We start from the raw sequence: 26,302 nt of genomic DNA, 5'->3' as shown, positions 1-26,302 counted from the left end.
TCTGGTCGTGACCCAAATTGGTTGAGAGCCAAGTTAAATTTCCCCATAAGGTTCAGTGTAAATAAGATTAATCCATTCTGTAACCACTTTTTAAATCAGAAAAATGTGAAGCAAAGTAACAACAGCAAAGATCGCGGCCATCCCCCTCACCCCAAGCACAAGCACAGCCATCTCCCCCCCCCCCCGCAGCACGACTGAGATTGCGCCCGTCATCTCTGCAAGTGCCCGTCATCCCAGCACGCTGGGAGGGTGGGGGGGAGAGGTGGGCCTGATCACGGGCACACTGGGGGAGGGAGAGATGGGCGCAAACGGTGCGCTGGGGGTGGGGAGATGGCCGTGATCGCAGTTCTGTTCGTGCAGGGAAGGCGTGCCTGATCAGAGGCGCGCTCCTGCAGGAAAGACAGGCGGAATCTCGGCCCTCTCCCCGTGGCTCTGCTTTGCTGCTCCCGACTCTCCTGCAGCAGTGCGCCTCTGATCACGCACGCCTTCCCTGCACGAAAGCAACTGCAATCATGGCCATCTCCCCACTTGGGGGCAGGGGAGAGACGGCTGCAATCTTGGTTGCCACCCAAAGCGGTGTTCGCGACCCAAGTCAAATTTTTTCAGAAGTTTTTGTTCGTGACCTGATTTGTTCGTGAGCCAAGGCATTCGTGAGCCAAGGTACCACTGTATATGAAGTGTGAGAGACCATTAAAACACCCTCCTCACCAGTAGTCTGAAGAACTGGTACAGTTTTCTTCCTGAGGTTCCTGTTCTAAAGGCCAAAACAGATATTACTTTAACTTTGTATCTACCATCTATTTCAAATTAAAACATATAGGAAATACAGGATCCCCAAGCTAGAAAGGTTCTCTAGCTGGATAGGGAGTGGGAGAACTTTAAGATCTAGATTATGTCCACCACTCGCAAGGAAATGGAGTTAAAGTAATGTCTGCTTTGACCTTGATCATATTTAGTTCCTTTAAGTTTCACTAAACCTAACAAGACCTCCGAAGAATTATGCTTAGGAGTACGTTGTAAACATTACAGCTGGGAAGTGACCATTCCCTGAAGAGAATTCACAATCCCTACAGAATGCATTAATTAATCATTGGTTCCACTCCAAGATCGCCTACCTTGCCTGCTGTGTTAGCATACCACACTGCCTGCCTATAATGCTAAATATTCCTGTGCTACAATGTAAAACTCATATGAAGGTGACCTCCACATTTCCTCCAGCTCTGTTGGATGACTGATGGATTACCTTAGATTCATTAGACTTTCATGAAACACACAAAGAATGCCTGCATTTCTGCAAATCTTTGTGCCCCTTTTGGAAGTTATCAGGAAATATTCATGTCCAGAAAGAAGAATGAAACAAGACACTGCTCTTATCTTGTGTGTGTGTGTGTGTGTGTGTGTGTGTGTGTGTTTCATTTTGTTTTAATTAAGAACTGCATTCTGTGTCTCATCCCCACTGAATACTGAAGATGAAAAATAAAGTTCAGATTCATACATTAAAAGAGCTATTTTCCTGCACCAAACCAAGGTCACAAATACCCCAGGAAGCTCATGGGCAAGACAGGGTATGAAGATGGTGCTCCACTGCACCATTTATGCTGAACATCTGACACTACGTGGCATCCTATTTCTGCTCATGGAGGTTTTGTTAGCTATTATGGCTAATATCTAATGCTAGTCTATTTTTCATGAATCTGTTGATCCTCCCTTAAAATCACTGTAACTACAAGGTTTGTTGATCCTTAGGAGAAGACATCTAGAGTGGATCAAATTGCAGATTTTGTGTAGCAAATCCGCTGAGTGCCACATTCTATTAAGTGTTTCATGTACATCCACATCATGATTTCTCTCTGCCACCCACTTGGGACCCACTTGCATAGCTGAATCCTTAATAAACAACAACAGCCATAGCGAGTCATATACCTTCTCTACAGGGCAGACTGATCTGCTTTTGCATCTGTATTCCTGCTACATTCCAGAACACTTGATTGAGTCCACCCACCCTTCCAAATCATTAAACGTGCAGTGATTTAAAACAAGCCTAGCTAGTGTAATCTATTCCATGTCTGCCTCTGCTTTTATTTATTTATTTTTTTGCTGCATCTCTGAAAGCAAAACTTGTAACATTAAGGAAATGTGTCTTTATTAAAGGCATTTAAGACAAATTTTGTTCCGCTGTTGCAAAGGTTTTAAAATGCAAATTACAGGCAATGAGCAACACTTACTAAAATATGTGAGATGAAACAACACTTGATTTCCTCTGTGGCTTATTAATAGTCCCCTGCCTAATTAGTATTAATTAAATACACCCCCACTGTAAGAAATAGGGAAATCAGAACATTGAGATTACTCACTCTACTGTGTGGCACAAGAAAATGCCACCACCTACACTGATCTCCACAAGAAGAAGGGCAGTTCCAGTAAATTGGCCAAGGGTCAAGCAGTTCACCTTTCAGGTCTATCAATTAATTAAAAAGTTTCCCTGCAGTCAACAATGCCTACTCAGCTATAAAAAAGCATGTTTTGCTCAATATCAACTTTCAGTAGGGATCCTCTTGGGCTACAATCCATAGCTCTGCTGACTTCAGTCACAGGACTTAAGTGCAAGTGGTCTGAAAGCCTGCAATCTTGGGCTGTAAGTTTTCCACAAGGAAAATATAAGAAGCTGTTTGTTTGTTTGTTTGTTTGTTTGCTTGGTTCATACTGGGATTCTAAGAAGGGAGGCAAAAGCTGAGAGAATAGATACCACCTGGAGTCAAACTAGTATTCAGGCCAGTGATCTCTACTGCTAAACCTGGTGATGATAAATTGATGATTTCAATAATAATCCCCACTACTAGGGTACACACCAAATCAACATTATTAATTGCAGAATGAGGACAGAACATAGTTCACATGTTGCATTTAACCATCCTCCATGGTTTCCACAGTGTGCAGTTTTTTTGCCTGGCTGTACCTGGCAGAAAAGCAAGCAATTTTTATGCTAGCATGGTTTCCACCCTCCTCATTCAGTCCTCCTGCTGTTGGCATGTGTCCCATCAATCCCATTTGGAATAGTTGGAGCAGCTCTTGCCATTCTTCACAGGGGAATCTGTGGTAGCTGAATATCAGGACCTTGGAAACCACAATGCTGGGTTCAGATGATCAGAGAAACCATGGTGAAGGGTGGTAACCATAGAACAGACCATTGTTTCTTATTTTGGATTCTAAAAACCAAACATACCATGCTGAAATATCACAACAGCATTCAGATGACATAACAGACCATCCTACACAAGAAACTACCATGGCTTATCATGTCATAAGAAGCTACCAACTTTTGTGATTACTACTAAGTAATACTCCGGGCAGTACCTAGTGCCTCAGAATTGCACATAAGAGAAATTAGCCACAGATATGAAGATAATGAAGATTCCAGAGCTTCTTGGGAAAATGATGTTGGCATGAGTGGATGTAGGGTAAGGTGGCACCAAGTCCATGTGGACAATATGCATTAAGCTTCCAAGCAGAGTTAATGACTTGGAAGGACTTGAAAGAGGTAAATAAGCCGATGGTCATCTATTTACTTTTGTGAGGCCAATATACTTACTCTGTCATGCAATCAGTTGGAGATGTGCTGATGGAGGATAGTGATAATTGTGTGTGTGTGTGTTTCCCTCTAAGATAGCTTTTGTAACAGAAATGAAGCAATGTCCAGAGAAGTAGCCATGCTACTGGACTGAAGTAAAACCAGGATAAAGTCTGATGGCACCTTCAGGATTGTGGGTACAATCCTAGGCATGTTTACACTGCCTGGGGAAGTCTGGGAGCGGTAGGACTTTTTTCTGCCCAAACTTGCATAATATGGCACCTTAAGTGTATTCTGGCATACACTTTCATGCCCACTTCATTGTTATCTTTTTTATATCAGAATTTCAGTAAAGTGATAACCAAGTCAGTTTATGTACGCAGCATGGTATTTCTTAGTGATAGCATTTATGCATCCTTTGGTGGGAAGCTTTTCAGGGCAGCATTGGTGGTTATTTTTTATTTATTAGATTTATATCCCACCTTTTCTTTTTTTCAAAGAACCCAAACAGCTTACATGATTCTCCTCCTGCTGTTTTCGGTCTTATCCCCACAACAGCAAACCTGTGATGAAGGTTGGGCTGAGAGTCTGTGACTGGCCCAAAATCACCCAGTTGGCTCCAAGGATGGGCAGGGACCAGAACACAGATCGCCTGGATCCCGGCCCTCTGCTCTTAACCACTGCACCACACTGCTTGCTGCACAGATGCTGCTTTGTGGGCTGCACAGATGGGCAGAGCTAGCATGGGTGACCTTAGGACACCCACATCCATTCATAGCTGCACAAGCGCAGCAGCCTCCTAAGAACAGCCAATCTTGTGAAATTTCACTGGAGGGTTAAGGCTTTTTTCTGATATGAAAAGCATTTCCATTTTTATATAGTTAATAGGTTTTAACTGAAACCAGCTTTTAGATAGATTTTCCACTACCCTTTTTAAATAATTGGTGGTATTTTATAACTTTTCAATATTATCTATTTAAATTAAATTATTTTGTGTTGTAAGCCGCCCCAAGGCTTCGGCAACGGGCGGCATAGAAATGTTCAAATAAATAAATAAATAAATAAATAAATAAATTACATTGTTTTCTAAGTTGGATGCAGGTTATAGGAAAAAATGGCCAATAAATGTAAATGGATAACTTCCCAGGACTTTTTCAATTTCACTTTGCTTAAATTGCAAGTCCTGTTTTTCTGTTGTTGTCAAGTAACACTTTAATCCTACACCCACATACCTGGGAGTAAGCCCCTTTGAGCTCAGTGGTCTGAGCAGACATGCATAGGATTATGTTGTATGATTATAATAGGATGAGCTGAATTATCTGGACAGCTGAACCATTTTTAATGGGGCAGTTGCTCAGATCTTCACACTGCCTTAACACATTTGCTACATACAACACCATAAAGGACTAGCTTGGACAATATGGAAATTCCCTATAGTAAAACTTTCCATACCTCCAAATTTCATAATTAAATGGTACCACTGTGCCCAAACGGCATTACATTGGGGGACGATTATGCAAGCCACCTTGGGTTTTTTGGTAGAAGAAGAAAAGGCAGGGTATAAACATCATCGTCACAATCATTTCATTCTGCAAAAAATTGTTGGAAACAATCAAAATGTTTCAGATTTGGAAAAGAGGACTCTTAATTGGGTTACAAAGGAAAGCACTTGCTTTCTCTTGACCACATACTGGACAGCCAACGTTTCCCTCTGAAGTTGCTATATAGGGATGTGGGAAAGCCAGATGCTACCTCTATAAACTACAAAATTATACAGGCATTAATATGCACTGGTTGGTGGGAGGGTTAGAAGAATTCTAATGTCACAAATTATAGTATTTTTAAGGTGGTGAGATACATTACTATTATGTTGACCCAGGTCCAAACAGTAGCAAATGTTCTCTATGCTATTGTGCATTGCACAAATGAGAAACGCTTGGGTTAGAGAGGCACTATTGGTCAGTACTGGGCTAAATAATTTATTGGTCTGACAAGCCACTAGTCTGATACAAGCCACTTCCTTATGAAAAGCTCTATGGAACATCCTGCAATTTTATCTTATTCTCAAAAGAGAATGGGGGGAAGAATGGGGTAGGGGTAAAATAAAAATAGGATTTATTTTTGAAAGGGCACCTGAAAGGGCATATTAGAACTGGTAGCACTGATTTGCAAAAGAAGGCAATGTTGGAACTAAGGTGCTAGGAATTCTCCCAAAACAGTCTGCTTTCAGAGCTGGCATAGTGCCGGGAGCCTTGAGCTATGAAATGCAGAGGCACATGAAGCAACTGGATTCTTGCATCTAAGAAGGTCCTGGTCTTATCAGAGCTTGGGTGAGGCAGCCTGGTGATACCAGGTATTACTTTGCATTCCATGAGGGAAGCAAAGTAAGGCATTAATGTATTAAATAAGTAAACTGTGCAGTGCTTGATGTGAATCTTGCCTCAACTATATTCCAATCTGTAGCCAGGCTTTATCTCTCAGCCTGCAATGTGTAGATAGAGCTGATATAAAGATGAGTAAGATAATGCATACAGAACTCTTGGAGGGCTACTGATATGCAAGGGCTACTGATATGCTAAGCATTATCACATGTTTTCCTGGAGCTATAATATTAGGAAATGAAGAACACAAGTAGTTTAAAACAAGGGACTTCTGACTTCCCCCATCTTTGTGCACATGGTGTTTCCTGATAATCCCTAAAACAATTAGTTTTGTTGCCTGTGTTGATGGCAGCGGGGACATGCACATTCCAGTGTCTGTTTACAAGGCAAAACAGACTGGCTAGCAGATTTTTTTACAAATTCCATTTTAGCCAAGAGACAACTATGATGAACAATGATGCGTGCAAACTATTCTAGATCATCCAGTGTGTTCATTGTTCTGTGATAAGTAATATTATGAGCTGTCAATGCCCAAGCCCCCTTGGCAACAGAATTTGGGTAGCAAAGTTAGGGCTACAGATCCGACCAGGATCTGAACTGTTTTCCTCTACAAGACCCACTGAAACTAAACAGGAGGTGTAGTTTGGTGATGGTGTAGTGCAGTTCACACAGGAACACAGTCCCACTGATTTTTCTTTGTGTGAATAGTTTTGCCACGAGCACTATTAGTGGGAAAAGCAGGTTGCTAGTTAGCAAACAAGAATAAACGGGAAAAGTATCAATTGGATTTTCCACCTTAGATAATACAGTAGGACTGGATTGGTGTGTGATACTCTAGAGTAAGTTTTTCTTTGCAAACTACATTTTACTGCCAAATAAAGAACCACACTTTGAAAAAAGGAAGGGGTGACCAGCCTAATTGCACGAGGTTGCAGGTTTAAGGCTGGTGATCTTGGGAACAACAGTCCTGTCCTGAGGAATATTAGGGTGCCTTCTCACTTTTGAAGAAAGGTGTAGAACAGCATTACACTTTATGTATCTACTCATAGGAATAACACAGGAAGCTGCCTCAAACAAGCCTAGTTGCACCATCCATCCAGACCCATATTGCCAATACTGACTGGCAGCCACTTTCCAGGGTTTCAGGCAGCTTTCCAGTGGAACTTGGGGTGGCAGGGGCTTGCTGCAAAGCATGGGCTCTGCCGCTGAGCCATGGTCTCCCATGGGGTTCAGCAGGGCTCACTCCCGGGCAAGTGGGCACAGGATCGCCTTTAGGGCGGCCGCGCCCCCTCCCAGCCAGGCGGGAGTGGGTTAGGATGAGAAGAGCAGAGGCGCAGCCATTTCGCAGGCTCCGCGAGTCTCGAGTCGATGGCGAGGTAACCCGAGGAAGCAGCTTTTTCTTTCAACACGTTGGCTGCGCGGAGCGCGCGGGAACGAGGGCGAAAGCGGCTCCTGGTCGGTTATTTATTTCTTATGCAGCGCTGAGCAGCCGCAGCAGCGACAGAGGGCGAGGAGGCGGGCGGGCGGGAGCAGCGCGGCAAGCGAGCAAAAAATAAAAGCGGGCTCCCGGCCGGCTTCAATGTCATGCGGAGAGGCCGCCCAGCGCTCCACACCCACCCCCGTTCCTCGCAGATGGGGGTTTTACTGCCGCGCTGCATCACTTCCCAAACTGCTTCCCAGACTTGAAACCGCCAGCGCGGCGAGCTGAGCCGAGGCGGCGGCTGAGGAGGAGAAAAGAGGCGGCTGCTCTCGGCGCCAGGGGCCCATCGGTGCCTTGGCGCAGTGGCAGACAGAGAGCGAAGACCACGCCGTCGGGCTGAAGCCGAAGCCGAAGGCGGCGGCTGCTTGGAGAAAGAGACCGAGGTAAAGATCGCCGCCGCCGCCTCGTGGTCTTCGCTTCGGGGACGGGGCTCGGGCTTGCCTAAGCCGGACAACTGTTGGGAGAGCGGCGGGGAGGACCCGGAGCGAGCGAGTGCTCAACCCCAGCCTGTCCGCACCCTCTCGGGGAGAGGAAAGGCGCTGGAGGGTTTCTTCCCTCTTTGGTGGTTTCTGTGGTCGCAGCTGCAGAGCTTCGGTTAAAGACCTGTGAGTGAGTGAGTGAGTGAGTGTGCGAGAGAGAGAGAGAGAGAGAATGTGAGTGGGTGCGAGAGAGCGAGCGAGCGGGCGAGGATTGCGAGCAAGGCAGCAGCGTTGTGCAGTGGGTTTTCAAGGGATGCCGACCAAGGGGGGCGCAGTCCCGCCTCTTCTCCAGAGTTCCGCCTCCCTGCCCTGATGTAATCTTTCCTCTGATGCCTTGTCCGTGGCCAGGTCACTAGCTCCATTATATTATGCATGAGGTATTGTGCCATCCTATACATGTCTACTCAGAAGCAAGCCCCACTGAGTTCCGTAGGACGTACTCCCAGGTAAGTGTGTTTAGGATTGTGGCGGAAACGAGACTTTTACTAGGTGTGCATGCCAAAGGTACAAAACCACTGGCCTTAAGGGGGGAGTGAGGGAGGAAATTCGGTACTACATGAGTGACCTTGCTATAAATATGATGTAAAAATAATAAGCCATCACAAGTATTTTGGAAAAACCTGGCTCAGTCCTTCAGCATAACCTTGAAAGGAGTGGGGCTGTGAGTCGTGTTTCTATCTTCTCACTCCCAGTTTCACATGCTCCTCCTGTTGCAATTAATGGGATATAGATTGCAGAAGTCATTTAGGGGTTCAAAAGCAATGTGCTGAACGATGGAGGACACTTAATGTTGGAGGGAGTATCATTGGGTTTATGGGACAAGTGTAAAGGTCTTGAGGAGGAAATATTGTGATAGGTAAAACAGAACACCTTTTCCAGTGCATGTGACAAGCTGCCATCTTCTATTTTGGAATTTGCAACTATATTGGCCCTTCCTGCATCAAATGTGTGGAGAATAATGAGCAGAAAGCTAAACCCCCCTGCATCTCGGAGGAATTTGTGTTTGCAAATTGAGACTAGGTAGGGCTGATGTTTGGGAAGATATCAGATCAGCTTTTCAGCACAAATGTTCTGTAAGCCACTGGGAATCACAGTTGAGGTAGGGTATGTGTTGTATAGGCTTAGTGAGGTAGTGAAATTCTTACATTGGTATGTTCGTCATTAGGGGGGCTTGATTTTAGGGAAAGAATATATGAGGGGCTCTTGAGTTCAGGGTATGTTGACTCATCTCTGCGTATGAAGTGAGAAGAGAAACTGAAGGGCAAAGATGGAAGAAACAAATTCCTTTCTGTATAGACTACAGGACTCACAGAGATACTGTCATATTCAGGTATGGGTTTCCAGACCCTTAAAAACAGGCTTCTAAATACATATTAGTATTGAAAGGGAAATATTATATAGGCATATACCCCGTAAAGACTAGGGAGTGCCAATCCTTTATGCTGGATTTATGCTGCAGTTATATGCCTTGTCCCCTTCTGAATGTCACTATTCTTTCTTGCTTTCCATGTTGATTTGTTTCCCGTCCTTTATGCTGTTGAGTCTGAAATGCATATTTTACTGTTTTGCCTCCTTTCTGAAGTATCAGACTGTGAGCCAAGCAACATGTTATATAGAAACACATGTCGGTATAGTTCAATGGTGCTCTTTTGAGCAGGGGCGGTCGGGGGGGGGGGGGGTTAAGGGGCATTTAAATTTAGAGAAGCAAGGGTGAGGTTAGTAACCCTTTGCCTTTTCCCTACTTGAGACTGAGTGAGTCCTGTAGCAGCTTTTCCCCCTAGGGGTCTGCAAGCATTTGAAACCCTTGGGAGTAGGGAAAGTCTCTTAGAGAGAAGACTGGGAACAGGGCCGGAAATTGGTTACCTGCTCCTTCTGCTTATCACCTCTCTCTGATAAGTTGATCTGCCAGAAGCAGCTAAAATGACTGATTAGGCTTCAGTTTTCCCTCCCTCCAGTATGCTTGAATCTTAGTTTTGAAACCACAGATCAATTAGCACACAGGACACCTTGCTAGGATATGTGGAAACTCTGAACTGTTTGAACAAACTTATTATTTTTTGTATTATCATTTGCTTTATTTAATTATGATGTTATTATATTAGTTCATGCAGTAGGCTACTGAAGTAAGCCAGTAATATTAGATCCATATTGCAGGATGTGTGTGTGTGTTTGTGGTAGGGGATACAACACCCACCCTAGAGCCACTGAGTATGTTCATGACAAGAGGCAAGGTTTGAACTGTGGACTACCTAGCTCAGACCTCAGTCAACTCTATTTAAAACAGGCATGCCGAAATTCAGGTTTAGGGTCCAAATCTGGCACACTGGGGATCCTGTGGCAGTGCCCATTTTCCCTCAACGATCAAACATTTGGTTGTTTCCTGTGGTTTGTGTGCACCCCCACCCCCCATTCTTCAAGGCTGAAATGTCTTTCCCAAAACTTAGTTACTGGCAGTAAGAGGTTTGAGCTTAAATCTGCTGGGTTTATTTCTTTTGCCTTGGGCCCGTCACATCATTGGAAAGGGGTCCGTGAGAACTTGTCCGAAGTATTATTTGGCTCATGGATTCTGTACCCCCGATATAAAAATGCACAGTCCTGCCAAAATTAAGCACTTTTAAGTGTGATTGATTTCAGTTAAAGTTAAGCACAGTTCCCTATAAAATTAATGCCGGAGCTCTGACAAGTCTCAAGATAGGTTGCAGCTAGTAGGTCTGTTCTCCTGAAAACATTAAAGATATTGGCCATATTTAAGTGGAAGGTATGGTTCATTACAATGTGAGAACAGTTTCTAAATAGGAGGGTTGTAGATTCTTTGTCCAGAATAGGGACTGCTGGTATTCTTTTTTTCTTTCGTTCTTTTTTGTCATCACATGCATTCACTAAATCAGTTCCAGTAGTGGTGGTGGTAGAGGAAGGAGGGGAGGCAGGAGAGGGAGAATGAATACGTAGTATATTAAATGACTGTTCAGTAGAATGAAGATAAAAGACTGTTGTCTTTATATTGGGAAATGTGATTAACATTTCAGCATTGTGATTGAGTCCATTCGAGATTCCAGCACTATCTCAGCGCTTGGGCATGTGAATTGGTATTCATGCTTAGTGAACGGTCTGCAGAGGCTTCTCATATCTGTGAGGGATTTATTTCACTTTCACAACTGTTTTGTATTGAGTCAACAGCCATGGGAACAAAACTGATTCTACAAAAGCATTTGCTTTGTTGTTCAGCCACCTATTTGGATGAGGATGCATTATGTTACATACATTTCTAGTTCAGGATGGTTAAGTCAGTGCACGTACTGGAGACTGAAGCGTTGGTGCATTTAAGATGTTTAGTATTCACTGTGCAACGTGGTCTGAAAAGTCAATGTATGGACTACTGCTTGTACAGTTGGCCCTCGTGGGGGTTTCATGGGACTTAGGGGTACGGGACTCCCACGAAAATGGAAAAACCATGAATATCTCAACCCCCCCCCACCTTAACTCTTAATACTGTTGACTATGGATGTCCTGGATTGCTTCTCCCTCTCTCAGATCTTGGTCTGATTCTGCAGGGCTTCTCTTCTCCATTTATTATATTAATATGTTCTTATACCCCACCCTCCCTTTCACACACCAGTGCCTCCTCTGTGCACCAAGAAAATACCAGAGGGATTCCCCATGCAGATGGGTGGGGCAAGAAGGCATGCTTTGGAGGCCCTCTCTCTGCAGTGATTATGATTTTCCATAGTAGGCCACAAAACTCCAAAAACCCTCCCATTTAATTATTGATGGCAAACTTGCAAATAATTAATCTGCAGAAGTTAAACCCATGAAAGTCAAGGTTCGATGTACTTTTCAAAAAATTATTTGTTTCAACTGTAGCCTATAACAGCCAAGCATTTATTAGATTAAATATACAATTCATTGCTTTCTGAAATTAATCTGCAGAGCATATAATCAATAGATATGAACAGTGCTATGTCCCTGGGGAGGAAGGAAAGGCAGACTGAAGGGGGCAAGGGGGGGGGGGGAAGCAGAGAAAGGTTTCAGGACTTGTGTTATTGTTGGCTCCTTGATGTGTTGCTTTTCCACACCAAATATTCCAAATTTGTTCTTACATCTAATTGGCATTAAGGAGTATATTTTTTTTTATTTTGTAGCAGTGAATAATAACATAATCAATTACTTATGTAGTAAAATTGATAAGGATCCTTTTGATTCAAAATGATCAGATTAAGAAAATCTTCCTCTTGCTGCCTACCTGACTTCACAAGGTGGGAAGAAGGACCCAACAAACAGCCTTGGAGGAGGTACATGGGCAGATTCCTGTGAAAAAAGGTGGTCTCATTTCAAGGTGCAGATCCTCCCCTTGGCCCCAGCCATTTTGGATTTTAAAGGCATAGGTAGCCAGTTGTGGTAAGACTGGTAAGATATGTGTCATGTTCTTGGTCCCGTTAGTAATCTAGCATCCATATTTTATACTGACAAAGATTTCTAAATCAACTTGAAAGACAGCCCTACATACATTGCATGGCAATCATCCAAAAGGGATGTTATCAAGCATTAATAATTGTATCCTCGTGATCTCTGTCTAGGAGGTGCACAGTTGGCATGCAGCCATAGCTGGTGAAAAGTGATGTATGCAACTACTTCAGCCTCCGAAGACATGACTGGATCAAAAAAAATTCTGCCCACCCCCATAATGCAAAGCTGATCCTTTAGGGAAGGAGTGGGCAACAGGTGGCCTTCCTGGAGTTTCGGCCTATAAAATCCCTCTGGTCATCTCAAAACCTATTTTTGAACCCTCTCAGTTTCAAAAGTATGGTCATTTTTAAAAAATTGCTGGGGTTCTCTTTACTGGAGAAAATTTTAATGTATACCAGCATCTTTCAAGTCACTTATTCATTTCCTAAATTTTAATGACAGACTGCATTGTGGTTTAAAGTGGATGCATTTGCAGTCCATACACCTGTGTTTGAATCCCACTGAATTCAGTAGGACTTATTTTGAAACTACAAAAGGGTTGTTTGAGTACAGCCTAGGTTCCATCACTGTAAAGAAGGTCTCTCATAATCATTGTGTTTCATCTAAACTATGCCCATTTCTTATATTGTTTGCATGGAGAGAGAAGCATGCCTTCATTAATGACAATTTGACATTCTGTTTTCATAGTTTACACTTTCTGATTTGTCCAGTACTTATAGGTTTCTGTGTTCCTGTAATTGTAATGGTAGAAGTTTGCTATAATTGTCTAGCAGGATCAAGGTTTGTATGTGTTTTTTTTTCTAGCATTTCGTGGCTCAGTAGTTAGAACCAGGTGCAGAACTGTGGATTGGAATTTGGAATGAAGCCCAAGTAAAATGGTCAGTTAGGACAGAACTAATTATCTGAAGCACCATGAAGCCTGAATGTTGGGACAAGTTGCATATACAAGTACAAATCTACATCTATGTTACTTCATGGGTTCTAACAATTTAAGGGCGGGGGAATACCTTGTGACTCTTATTAGAAACTCTTGCCACATTGCTACAGTGATCTACATGAATGTCCTGCTTTCTTGCTCCTGGCCTACAGAGTTTCATTTCTGTCTGACAGTCATGAAGATGAAATTGTTATATTTTATTTATTCATGAAACACACCCTCTGCCTACTAGGGGCCCTTAGGGTATATATAATAAAAGCCAAGCAAAGCTTGTAAATCATAAAAAGCCAATAAACATAGGAATAAAAGCATCCAACACAATATACTCATAGTGACAATAAAGTGTGACATAAAATATTGTACAACTTTGCTGATGTTTGATGGGAGGTTTTTGCAACTTTGTAGGTTTTATGAAGCTTAGCTGAGAATGCATTTGCCCTCTTTTTTTCTTATATAATCAGAAGAGTGGACCTGATACATCTTTTTCTTTGTTGTGTTTCCTGTTGGGTTTAAAGTACCTGCCTGATTATTGTTTTAGATCATCCAGGTGAGCTGTTAATTAAATTAACCATATTTACACATTCCTTTAAATAGCACAGATAAGCTGTACAAGTTCATAGGTTCAGTGTGTACAGACTATGTTCTCCATTAAATATGTGTAATTTCAGTGTGTTGGAAGATAAATTTCTAGTTTTTGGATATGGCTTGCTTCCCATGCATTATGATGTGTGTGTGCAGAGGGCAAGAGGCTGAGTTGAGTACTATTTGAATGTGTGAAGTTGGCAGAGATGGAAGTCAGACACTTGAACCAGTGTAACTAATGTGGGCAGAAAGAATAACAATATGGAATGAAGCTGCTTCATAGACTTTTCTAAGGCAGAGATAGGCAAGTTAGGGTTGGATGCTGCTCTCAGTTTAATTTCAAAACCGATTTGCAAGCAACCAGACCAGTCTCAGATGTGACCTTGCCTTCTCCTGAGCTGCTGCTGGGTGGGAAGGAAGGAAGTTGAGGAAGAAAGAGCAGCACAGAAAAAGAAACAGAAAATGGAGTGTCAGAAAGAGTAGTTTGTTCCACATACTTTTGAGTTTGACTCCATTCAGCCCTGACAGATTACCCTAAGAAATGTGGCCTCTGACAGAAAAAAGTATGCAGCCATGTTCTAACGACTTGTTTACATACCTGAAATATCACCCACAGAAACAGAGTGCTAGTAAAAATACTTAGCATTTATTTGAATCATGCTCAAGTAGCCAAAGGCCTTCATATGCATTATTCAATAACAATGAACTTAACTTACAAGAGGCCTGAAAGACAAGTTGGTATCATTGATCCCATACTGAATATGGAAGAGACTGAGAAATACCATCTTACCTAGGGTCACTCACCAAGTGACACGGTGGGCTTCCTGGCAGTGTTACCTGTGTGACTATAACTCAGGGCATTCTGGCTCTCAGCTAAGTCTCTTAATAATCATATCATCTTAGTCGTGCATTTTCCCTTCCATCTTCTTACCCCTTATGGATTTATATTGGGAAAGTTAAAAAAAAAAAAAAAAACAAGCTTAGGCACTCCAAGACCAGGTCCAGGTCCCATGACTTCCTTACTCAATTTCTTTCTCACTCTGTTGAATCGATGATTTGTTATTTTTATGTTTTGCCACAGACCATATTCAGCTGCAACACCCAAAGTGGAAAACTACCATTTGCACTTGCCCTTGTACACGGAACTGTGTAGACCAACTTCAGACTATGGTTTGAAGCAGAGGTGGTTGTGATCTAGTAGTTAAATCCTATCAAAATTCTTAAGCAAATTTATTTGAAGTTTTACTTTAGGAATGGATTCATTGACTTTAGGCTCATTTCTTTGAACTGTTGCAGCAGTGGGAGTCAGTCTGTAAGCTGAATGCACAGCATAGCATCATCAGTAGGTTGTGTACCCGCTTGACATGTGGCAAGCATTGATAGCAAATGACATGCCTTTGCGACATGCACAGTGCAATACCCACAATTATCTCTTCTATTGCCACTCTCACTGTGATTTTCCTTTTCAACAGTATCTTAGAAATAATGATTTGCAGATAGACAATACAGGCACACCAGCAATTAACTCATTTTCAATCACAGTATTGGCAATTTTGTTCAAACGTCCAATAAGTGTAAACTTCTGTTAATTTCCTTGTAAATGTTGCCTGCTGTAGCTTCTGGATATTTAACTTCCTTGCATATACCAGTGCTTACAAAATCAGTGTGCGTTCTATCCATAAGTACTGAACAAACCATTGAACAAAATAAACAAGAGCAATATTGTTTTCTATGACCCTAGTAATACAATATAAGCACATTTAAACAATTCAAGTGAGGAAATGTGCTTGCTTTAAGATTACTAACGATGAAAAAAATATCGAGAACCATAATTTTTTTATGAGCACACAAATACTACTTCCTGCCCATATTACACTTTCCCTGCACTTGAGTAAGGAAAAGTGACACCTTAGTACAAGACGTTGCACAAGGATCACCCCTCATTTCCCATCCCAATTATATGTGCATTGGGCCTCTTGCTGGCACAGAGCTAGGGCAAAAATCAGAACTGAATAATTGTTCTTGCATTAAGCAAGCAAAAGTGTATGCTTTTGTTTCAGTGTAGTTTCAGTGGTTATCAAATATGTATTTACCTTCTCTTTAATTCTATCCAGACTCCAAGGAACTTGGGCTGGTTCTCCTCCCCATCTTCCCACAGCAATCCCACAGGGGTAGGTTAGGCCAAGGGAGAGTGAAAGGATGCCATGCTCTTGGGGAGTTTTCATGGCTGAGCGAGCAAGGATTTGAACCCAGGTCTTCCTGCTCCTTTAGTAGGACATACTGATGGTAACTGTGGTTAGTAATGGTTCTTTTATTCAGTTTACATCCAGATGAAAGTTCAGTGACTTTCCTAATGGAAACCAACTATTTTTTATCATGTTATTTTTGATTGCAGAAGCAGGTAGAAGAAATTCTTATTTGAACATCAGAACATAAAAAATCCATGCTGGGTCACACCAAAGGTCCATCCAGGCCCACACTCTACTCATATACTGGTAAACCAGCTCCCCACAGGACTCCTCAAGCAGGATGGGTGCAGGACCTCCACCTGCCCAAGCTTCAGAGAAACTGGTGTGTACAGACATGCCCCTCTGTTAAAGAACGTAGCACATAGCCAGCAGGGCTGGTAGCCACTGATAGCTGTCTCCTCCTTCTCCTCCTCCTCAAATCTGTCCAGTCCCCTTTTAAATGTGTAATTGAAAATAAGTAACATGATGTCAGAACAAAGCTTCTTAATCTCTCTCAACCAGCCCAGAGACCTGGGTTCACTGCAATGCAAACACATGGTTTCTACAGTGTAGAGTCAACATGTGTGGGCTTCTACATTAATTTCAGTGGAAAATACCAAAAGCAAAAGAAATGAGCTGGGGAGCTAGTGCAGGCAAACATGGGGACCTCTGTTTTTATTGCAGTTCAAACCTGTGGTCAATCACTAGATTGCTTAGAAGTATAGAAAGGTAACTTTTTAACTTGTAAAAGAGAAACATTAAAGGCCCTGAATTAGTTTCCTAAATACAGATTTTCTTTGAGGGTCTTTGTTATGGGTAATTTTTTTTATGGTTGCAGATATTCCTATACAGGATATAACAACTTTGGAACATGTATTTTCTTATTTATTTCTTCCAAATTTTAAAATAGAGCTTTGAATGTATTCCCTCTTATTTTTTGTTGGACTATATTGCTAAGCACTATTTGCTCCATTTGTAACTACTCAGTGTTCAGTAATTCTTTTATTTTCCTGTTCCTTTACTATTTGCAAAAGGCATCCCTTCCCAATAAAACTAGAACCACTCTAGAAACTCATAACTTGGTGGGAAAAGTTGCTCTAATTCCAGCAAACAATAGTAAATATACAATGAACATTATGTTCAAAAAGACTTTTTTTGGAAGGTGAGAATAAAGGAATTTCCTCCTCCACCCTTGCTGTTGCTAAGCTGTAATCTAATATTGTTGAAAAAGCGGAGGGGGAGGAAGGGAGGAGGGAAAAGAGAGGTCTCGCTTATCCTCAGGATATCGCTTTGTGTGTTCAGCCTGAAGCTCCTAAGGTTACAACTCTTGCCAAAAGGTATATTTTAAAAAGTGGTCACAGATGAATTGTTGGGGATTTTTATTTTACTAGGAATCAAGTTGAATTAATAAACACACACTACTTGTGAATTTTAAGAGCATTCAGATACTTATTTCATGGTTCAGTGCTAATTAAACATTGCAGTTGTGTATCAAGTCCAGAACTTCAATTAATTGCAGGACTTGTTATCATTCAAAATAAATTTCCCGGTGCCTTTAGTAGTAATCCAGGCTTTGTTAAAATGCTGCTATCCATTATAAAACCATTTTTTTTTGTCTTGCTTCTTAAAAATATACTTTGGGGTGAAGGCAACATGTCTTCAAAGAAGTGAGAACACATCTAGCTTCTACTTAGTATATTGTTAACCTTTTGCTAAAAGTGGCACCTTATTATTTAAAGAAATATAATACACTTTTTAAGCTCCATTGTTCAGTATAGCATTATTTGTGGAAGCTTGTTTATTATTAAATGTGAACCCAGGTTGTTGGGGGTGGTTGGGAAGACACCCGCACCCATGGCTCAGGATTGCAGATGTCTTGTTAGCCACCCCAACTATATGCTCTTTCTGGGTTTGCATGGGCAGCTTGGGTATTCAGATATGCCACTGCAACAAAAAGCCCCATGGGGAATTAACTTACATTGTCTTCTCATTACATGCAAACCAGGACATTAGCACCCAGAGAGCTAGTTGACCTGTGGTACCTGTAACAAAATCGCAGTTACACTGGCCATATCCCTAGCACTAAACAGGATAAAGGCATGTTTGTATCTCAATTCATCCTACTTTGGTCAGCAGTACTAGTGCTGAACTAGTTGGAAACTCCTGAGCATGCCTGAAGTCAGAACATGTGGTTGTGTTGCCCGTCAGCAACAAATGGTGATGGTGTTATTGATGGGAACAGCCATAGGATTATGGAAAGAAATTTTCTGGCAGCAGGCCTTTGCAGCTCCTTTGATCATTTGCAGAAACACCAAGGGTAGTTTCTTGGCAGCTAGAACATATGGTCTTCCAACCAAAGGTGTGTGTGGAGTTAATCTCTTTGCTGGCACAGAGTGGGGATGGGGTTGTCTAATGCAACAAGTAACCTTGTGGGCAAATTCCTAAAAACGTTAAACACTGCAGACCTTTCTGTAAGCTGATACAGTAGTAAGACTGGCTTACCCACAGGATATGTTCTGCCAACTATTAGTACTAATTGAGGAAATGTATAGTTATTACTCCGTTAGACTTTTTTCTGCTGATATTGGGTGCCACTGAGTGACAATTTATGGTAGATAGAATAAATAATCATTAACCAGCATTTCAGTCTAAATGGTTAAGCCTTCTAACATATATATTGAGTGTCCCATTTAAAGTGGTTTATCCCACGCTGACCTTTGCAAACAAGTGAAATTGTAATTTAATATACTAATAGAAATGCCTCCTTTTGTCCTGCTACATACCAGTTTGTCCATTTCTTAGTTCTCTATTTCTTCCATTTTCCTGATATTTTACCAGTCCATCAAACTGTTCAATTTTGCCTTGCTGGGATTACATTGTACATCCAATCTGTTGAGAATGGTTTAGATTAACATTTGGGAATCTTCCCTGTAGGTTAGCTGAGATGGTACTATTTCAGTGAAATAAACCATGATATTTTAGGCCGAGAGTGAATATTGTGCCCTTGTGTTCCCTTTTTCCTCCAAGGGAAGCCTCCCTGTGGCTTAAACTCTGGCTGCAAATCTGGGTATCAGACTTTATCAGGATCAAACAATAGATTGACATCCTGGTTTGCAGCCAGAGATTTAACCATGTTTTCCTGGTTCATACCTCTGACTGAAGTATGAAAGTATGATTTAACAACTTCTGGAAGTTTACAGTGCAGAAGACCATAATCAGGGCCTCTATTAATGGCTTTACTGTTCACCTGCTAAACTCTGAGAAGTGACTTTTAGGTGTTTTGCATGTGCTAAACATTGCTGTGTGGATCATTCCTGAGATTATAAAACTATTGGGGAAAGCTGGGAAACATGTGTTCCATGTTAGCACCTGGAATACTGCTGACATTAAATACAGTGTTCTATAACATTTATGTCAAAGTCGCTTAATGGGGGTGGGGTGGGGAGTGCTTTGTCCCTTCCACAAAATTTAAGAAGCAGCTGTAGTAGACAGGACTTTTCTTTTCAGTGCAGGCAAGTAATAGAGTCATCTTTAATGGAAAAAATCACTTGGCTACAATTCATTCTCACAGCCCCTGGACATAAAAGAAAATATCAACTCATAGTCAGTGGGGATTGCTTTTAAAATAAGCTGTTCCTACTGCTTAAAATAAATGGTATAGCATGATTTCATTCAGGGGTGTGTGTGTGTGTCTCGCACAAATCAAACACTTCCTTAGTTTTGGGTGGGGTACCCGAAAAGACCTTTTGCAGATGTGGAACTTAATGATATGTTGTTGATTTTAGGTAGTTTAGGGGAGGCACCGAATCAGAGGAAATGTTAGAATTTCCTTATGCACTCTTGGATGATGACGGCAGGAAGCAACTGTTTTAATTACTGGATTGAATCACATAAATTTATTTACTTGGGGCTCTGTAGAAGAGGCACATAACATCGTACTTCAGATCACAACTGAAGTATGGGATCTGGCACAAGCACCCTACCATCATATTTTAAAGTTCTACTGGTTACAGTCTTAGTTACTGTATAAAAACACATACATTTTAAAAGACCTAAATTAATATAATATGAATGTTGCTAAAAGTATAATTAATTAATTATAGCTAACTGCTTTCTGTTACAGTATCATAACTTAGTTTATATATTCTTTAATTTAATTTGATTTACTGTATATGCAGCAATTAAAAAAAGATTTGCTATAACCACTAATAAACCATTTGATATGTGTCTAGCCTCATCTAATATGATCCATACAGCTCAGTTTATTCTAAACAGCAAGGCTTCAGAAATTCTTTAAAGGTTTGCAGTGTAGTATGGAAGAGGTTCAGGAGGTGCTATTCATTTGGTGAGTGAAATGAGGGTTTTGGTCAAATTAGCCCATTTGGCCCATTGAACACTGAAATAGTAGATTGAGGCTAGTCTGCAAAACACTTAGCTCAGCCTATCATATCCATCATTAAAAGATGGAAATATAAAATACAGTGCACTGTAATGCCTTCCTTAGATTGAAAACAGTGGAATGAAAGTTGCTGTTCCTATTGTGAGCATCATTGTATCTTGCAAGAACAAACCCTGGCATGACCTTCACACCCGTTTTCAGAGCAGAACAGAACAAAAGCAGATTTTCCTTCTAAACACCAAAGTTAACTAGCGGGTCACAACACCAACTAAAGAACTCAAACACCAACTAGAGAACTCATACACAGTCATGAGTAGGGAATGAGAGGTCCACAATAAATTGCTTGTGTAGAACAGCTTTAAATGTATTCAGACAACACAGATAATTTACATATTCAGCTCAAATCCTGTGAATAGATGCATTATTGAATTAGATTGGCAGTCTTGAAGCACATGCTAATAAAATTTTTCAATAGAAGTTGGTAGAGCAGATAATTTCACTGGCTACATGAGCCACAAAACACAGACAGAGAGAATACTTTTGCCCTATGGATTATGTGCTAAGTTGTAAGAGGAGAAAAGATTTAGGGAAGAAGAGGATGTTGAAAACAATAGATACTAATTTCCATGCATTCAATTTCAATTGTCAGAGCAGCAAAAGAGCTGTCTATCAGGATAGAAATGGTCCACTGTTGCATAAGTGTTTTGTGTCTTGTCCAGTTGTCTGTTTATTGCCATTAAGTATTTAATTTCATTTTTTATTCTATGCATTAAAAAAAAAACCTTCATGTAACCAACATGGCTAATGAGTTCATGTGAAATAACAGTGCAGTCTTCAGAATAACTAAAAGCATAAAACTATCCCTACAAGACAAAAGCACCATTGACTCAATTCAGAATAAGCCCATAAAACTTAAAGGTTCAGATATTAAAGAAAAGACAGAGAGAAGGAGTTTTCTCCTGTCAGTTACGCTATATCAGTGTGCACCAGCATGAAGAGGACTTTCCAAAGATGAGGAACTGCCACAGAAATTCTCTCTCTCAGTCTCTGAACTTCACTCCATATGGCGGAGGCACCCAAGGATGAATGGATAGATGTGGATGAGCAGATAGATACATGAGCCAGTATGTATCCAGTAAATATCTGGGTCCTGAGATAATTAAGGCTTTAAATTTTAACCTCAGTGCTGACTTCAACTAGGAAATATACTAGAAGCCAGTGGAGTTCTTTTAGTACGGATAAGGTATGATCCTTTTGTTTACTCTCTGTTAGAAAACTGGCCACAGTGTTCTGGTCTTCAGAAGCAGATACAAGGTTTAGGTATCCCAACTTGGTGTATGATTCTGTCTTGTAGTTTGGCTCCAGCTAGTGCAATGCTTTCTACTTTTATAGTAGTGGCATTTCAGAGACCTTAGCATTCCAGCCTGCTACCTGAGATATTTAATTGTGATGCCAGGGATTTTCTCAATGCAAGGTTTGAGCTCTGCAACTGATTTGTGGCCTATTGTAGCTCAGCAGAGAACCCATTTTTTCCATCACTGAAAAATTAATACCTTGGCAGAAATGCTTTGGAACCCTAAGAGCTAGGGATGGTTTGTACGTTCTAATTACATTCAATGTGTTAGGTTTCACCTAGGCTTTAGCTCATGGAATTGTTAACTGCAATCTTCAGCTTTTTAACACGAAATAGTTACCGTATTTTTCCGTCTATAAGATGCCCCCATGTATAGGACGCCCCCTACTATTCCTACCCATCTCCAGCGAACAAGCTGGGAGATCATTTTCTCCAAGTGAGTCCAAAACCTCTGAGGCGGGCTAGATAAATGGACATGGTGGGCCAGATCTGGCCTGCAGGCCGTAGTTTGAGGACCCTACAAGGATGGACAATCTGGTGCCCTCCGTGTGTTTTGAACTACAGCTCCCATCAGAACTAGTCAACATGGCAATGGAAGTCATTTCTAAAACATGTGAAGTACACCAGGTTGCCCTGCTCTTTTAGAAGGATCTGTTATTTCAAAAGTACCTATCTGCTCTCTGTTTGTTTTTTGTTAAATCAAAAGCAGCTTAGGGACATTTTTCTGCCTGAACATACTGACCAGAAAATGAACTTGAATTTAAAATAGGACTTGCCTGTTTTTCTGTAGTGGATGATCAATATTACTATGGCTCTGTAAACTAAAAAAGAGAAGCTAACCCTTTTTTCTTCACTTAAAGAGGCTTATTAGGCTCACTCTGAAAACCTCTTCTGTATATACTGTCTTTTCACCCATCCAAATACACTGGTATTAAGCAGCAGCCAGGAAGACTATATGAAGAAGATCCCAAGATGTAACAGTTTGTTTTCCTGGAAATGCTGTGTTGGAAAGCTCGACCACAAGCATGCTGGAATCATGCTATGGGAACCCAGGAATCTGCTTTATTCCAGGTCAAACATCTTTCCCAGTGCTTGTTACCTGATCACTTTGACTGGGATTCCCAAGATGGAACTCAGGGCATTTTGCATACAATGCATATATTGCACCACTGAGCTATGACTGCTTCTCCATATAAGTATGCTCATGATTGAAGCTTGTGGCTAGAATCTTGCACACCCTAACAGTACTGTGATGGCGTCAAAGTCTATAGGATTCAAGCCAGGATGGATTAGATTTAAACCACTATGTCAGTAAGACTAGATGTAAATCATGTTTTTCTATATGCATGCCTTACCCATAAGCAGAGGGACTTCATTAAAATATTCCCAAACTGGGTCTCTTTTCTGGCCTGCTGCCATTATAAGTTTTGTCCTCCAGGGAAAAATCATATGATGAACCTCAGGCTATACACAAAAAAAATCCAAGACTTGCGAAGTATTCTGCTCAAAAGATTTCACTTCCATTTTTACTGCTTTCCCCTCCTTCCTCACACTTGGCTTCCTGGGCAGAACTGTTCCACTCCCAAAAATTTTCTATTCATTGAATTTTTTGAAACGTAACACTGAGGTAAGGGTTGATTCTGTGTACATTAGTGATTCTCTACTCCTTATGTTTATTTTATAACATTTTTGCTGTGAAGAAGAGGCATGTGATCTCTGCAGACAATCAGTTTTGAGAATGGTAACACCAGCCATCTGATATTTTCTGAATGGAAGAATTGCCCAATAATTTTATGGAAACCTCTGGAAGAGCATGAAATTGTGAATGGATTAGTGGAATTCATTTACCAAGAAAATTAAACATTGCATGAATATACACCTCATGCTAAATCATTAAAAACTATTGATGATGAATAAGTTTTGAACTATATCTTAAAATGAAAACTATCTTTAGATAGTTTTTTTCCCCTCAAAAAGCTTTTTATTAAAAAAATCAAATTTAAATTGATTTTTATCCACCCTGATTCAAGCATATGTAAATAGATTTAGGACTGCAACCATAAGCAGCATTCTTGAGTTTAAGATATACTAAAGAATATTTCCCAAATGGGAATCTAGTTGGAGTTACGTGCTGAGAAATATGTTCGCAGTGCAGGGTTTATCTTGTTTTGACGGTGTTTCACTTGATGCTCTTCTTAGAAACTGAAGGAGCACTTCCTCTTTGGCCCAGCAAAAATATTTTTAAAACAATGCAAATCAACAAGTAACAGGATTTTCCTCATACACACATCTAGGAAACTGTATAAGAGGTAAAGACAGGACATTGCAGCTACATCACTCATATTTCACTAAAAAGAATCAACAGTGACACTAAGCTTTTATTTCAGAACATGTAAATCTTCCACTGTACTGGTTTGTTCTTATTTTCTGAGGAATACTTCATATGTGAAATTATTTGGACTTACATGTAAGGCATTTCAGACACATACTTTAAACTATAAAATGTAAATATGGTAAACATATGTAGTATCAGTCAGTAACTGTTCAGAAACCTGGAGCTGCCTGACACTCTTCATTGGGTGGCATACAGCTGCTTTCACTGCCAGAACATGTGTGAAATGGCCCTCAAACATTTACGTTTGCATAGTAGTTGTGGAAAAACTGTAACACAAGCAAGCAAGAACTGTCATCTCTTTTTACTCTCCAAGAGTCTGTGTGTAGACATGGCTGCATGTTAAGTCTCCTTAACATGGTCCCCAGCGTGTGACCTACACCTGGCGATGAGGATGGACAGTGATGCGATAGCCCCACGGCTACCATGACCCTAGCTAGGAGATCTGCTGTCCTGATGCTCAGTGTCTGCCTAGCTCAAGAAAACAAGAACACATAATAAATGATGTAACAAACGCCAGCCTAGCTATGGAGCTGTTAAAGGAATTATTCCATTACTGGATCCCCAGGCTCTTGTTAATGCCTCTAATGCTGCCACCCATGAAAATAGCCCTTATCTTAAGTCACCATCTTTGGCTGTAGCAGAAGCAGCAGCTGCTGTCAATCTTAATTGAAGTTGCTGGTGAAGCAGAAGCAATGAAGAGTTGTACAGTTGACATGCCTGAAGCCATGATTTAAATGTACAGTATTTGGTGGCTTCTGAATACTCGGAGCCTGTTCAGGCTGAACCCTTAAATTGCTCCTTAGGACAAAACAGTCAGCATAATGGAATTCTGTAGCCTGGAAACAGATTGCTTCTGAACATGCACCTGTTATTACACTCTTGTCCTAGATATATATAAGTGTCCTCCATACAATTCTGCTTTCACCCATCCCGGCATCACCCCAGATTGGAGGTTTGGGTTTCTGTCTTTGTTTTACTGTTCATGTGGCTTTAACTAGAGTAATCCTTTTGCATATTTGGCATTCAGGGAAAGCTCCCCTCCCCTTCATGCAAATATATAACACCCCATCCCACAGTTCACAAAACCCTTTACCCCTCAAGCAAGTCAGTATACAAACTGGCTCTGAAGTGGGCGTGTAATAAGCACTGTTATAAATGCATCCCTAATGTAAGTCTGGCTGTGGGTGGGGAGAACTTGTTGCTGTTTCTGGAGTATAGCTTGATAATTTTACTCATATCTGGCATTGTACACTTTTTGATTCCTGTGCTACTAGCAAGACTGGGAAATGTGCTTTAATTATGCTAAGCATCAATCCCTGTAAGTCCAGTTTATTTCAGATTTCAGGGATTATTATTTTTTTAGATTTTTCCCAAACTAAACAAAATCAGTAATCAGAATACCTCATTTTCCCCTCGTTTGTGCTACTATTTAGTGTCAAGTATATTGGCTCCAGGAATTTGGCTCAGTACAGAAACTCTTGTAACTGTATCCAGGACATTCAGTAGCACAAGCTGGTGCTTAATCATTCATTCATTAGGGCTGAGTTCTTTGTACCTGAAAGACAGATAGAGGGTAAGAAATGGTGTCAGTCTGTCTCAGAGGAGCACGCTGAAGATGAATTGGCCCAGGTTAATGTCACTTTTTTGAATTTATCATGTACTGCTTCCTTAAGAATTGGAGTACAGCTGTTGATCCCACCAGCTTGGGAGAAAATTGTAGCCTTCCGGCAGGCTTTCTGAAGTCTCTCAATTGTTGTCTTAAAAAAATTAAAAGGTAATATGATGCTTTCCAAGTTGGAAATAAGTAAACTAATAATTATGAACTGATGGGATTTCATCTCAGCTGGAACCCTGATATTATTTTCCAGCCTATGTAGTTACATATATAAGGCCATTGACTAGAATGGTCTGGATGAAAACCTAGAGCTGTCAACTGTAAGCATACATCTCAGGACTTTGGCTTAGCAGTTGACTGTTCTTTCAGCACTGTTGAAACCTGCCTCCGTACGTCCTCCATACTTCCAGGAAGTATGTT

General features: G+C 41.1%; 1 protein-coding gene across 6 annotated transcripts in view; it reads left to right on the top strand.

Moving 5' to 3' along the window:
- PALM2AKAP2 (PALM2 and AKAP2 fusion) overlaps positions 1–26,302 on the top strand; it is a 260,551-nt gene that overhangs the window by 160,820 nt on the left and 73,429 nt on the right. The window contains exon 1 of one of the 6 annotated variants that reach the window (XM_044452465.1): positions 7,984–8,354. The exons of the other annotated variants lie outside the window; for them this stretch is intronic. Within the exon in view, the coding sequence (XP_044308400.1) occupies positions 8,277–8,354 (78 nt within the window). The 5' untranslated portion in view covers positions 7,984–8,276. Of the gene's footprint in view, positions 1–7,983; positions 8,355–26,302 lie in introns of those variants that run through there. 6 annotated transcript variants of the gene reach the window in all.

Source organism: Varanus komodoensis, unplaced genomic scaffold (genome assembly GCF_004798865.1).
Source record: "Varanus komodoensis strain SLA01 unplaced genomic scaffold, ASM479886v1 scaffold72, whole genome shotgun sequence".
NCBI lineage: Eukaryota > Metazoa > Chordata > Lepidosauria > Squamata > Varanidae > Varanus > Varanus komodoensis.
This window is presented reverse-complemented; position numbering and strand designations above follow the sequence as displayed.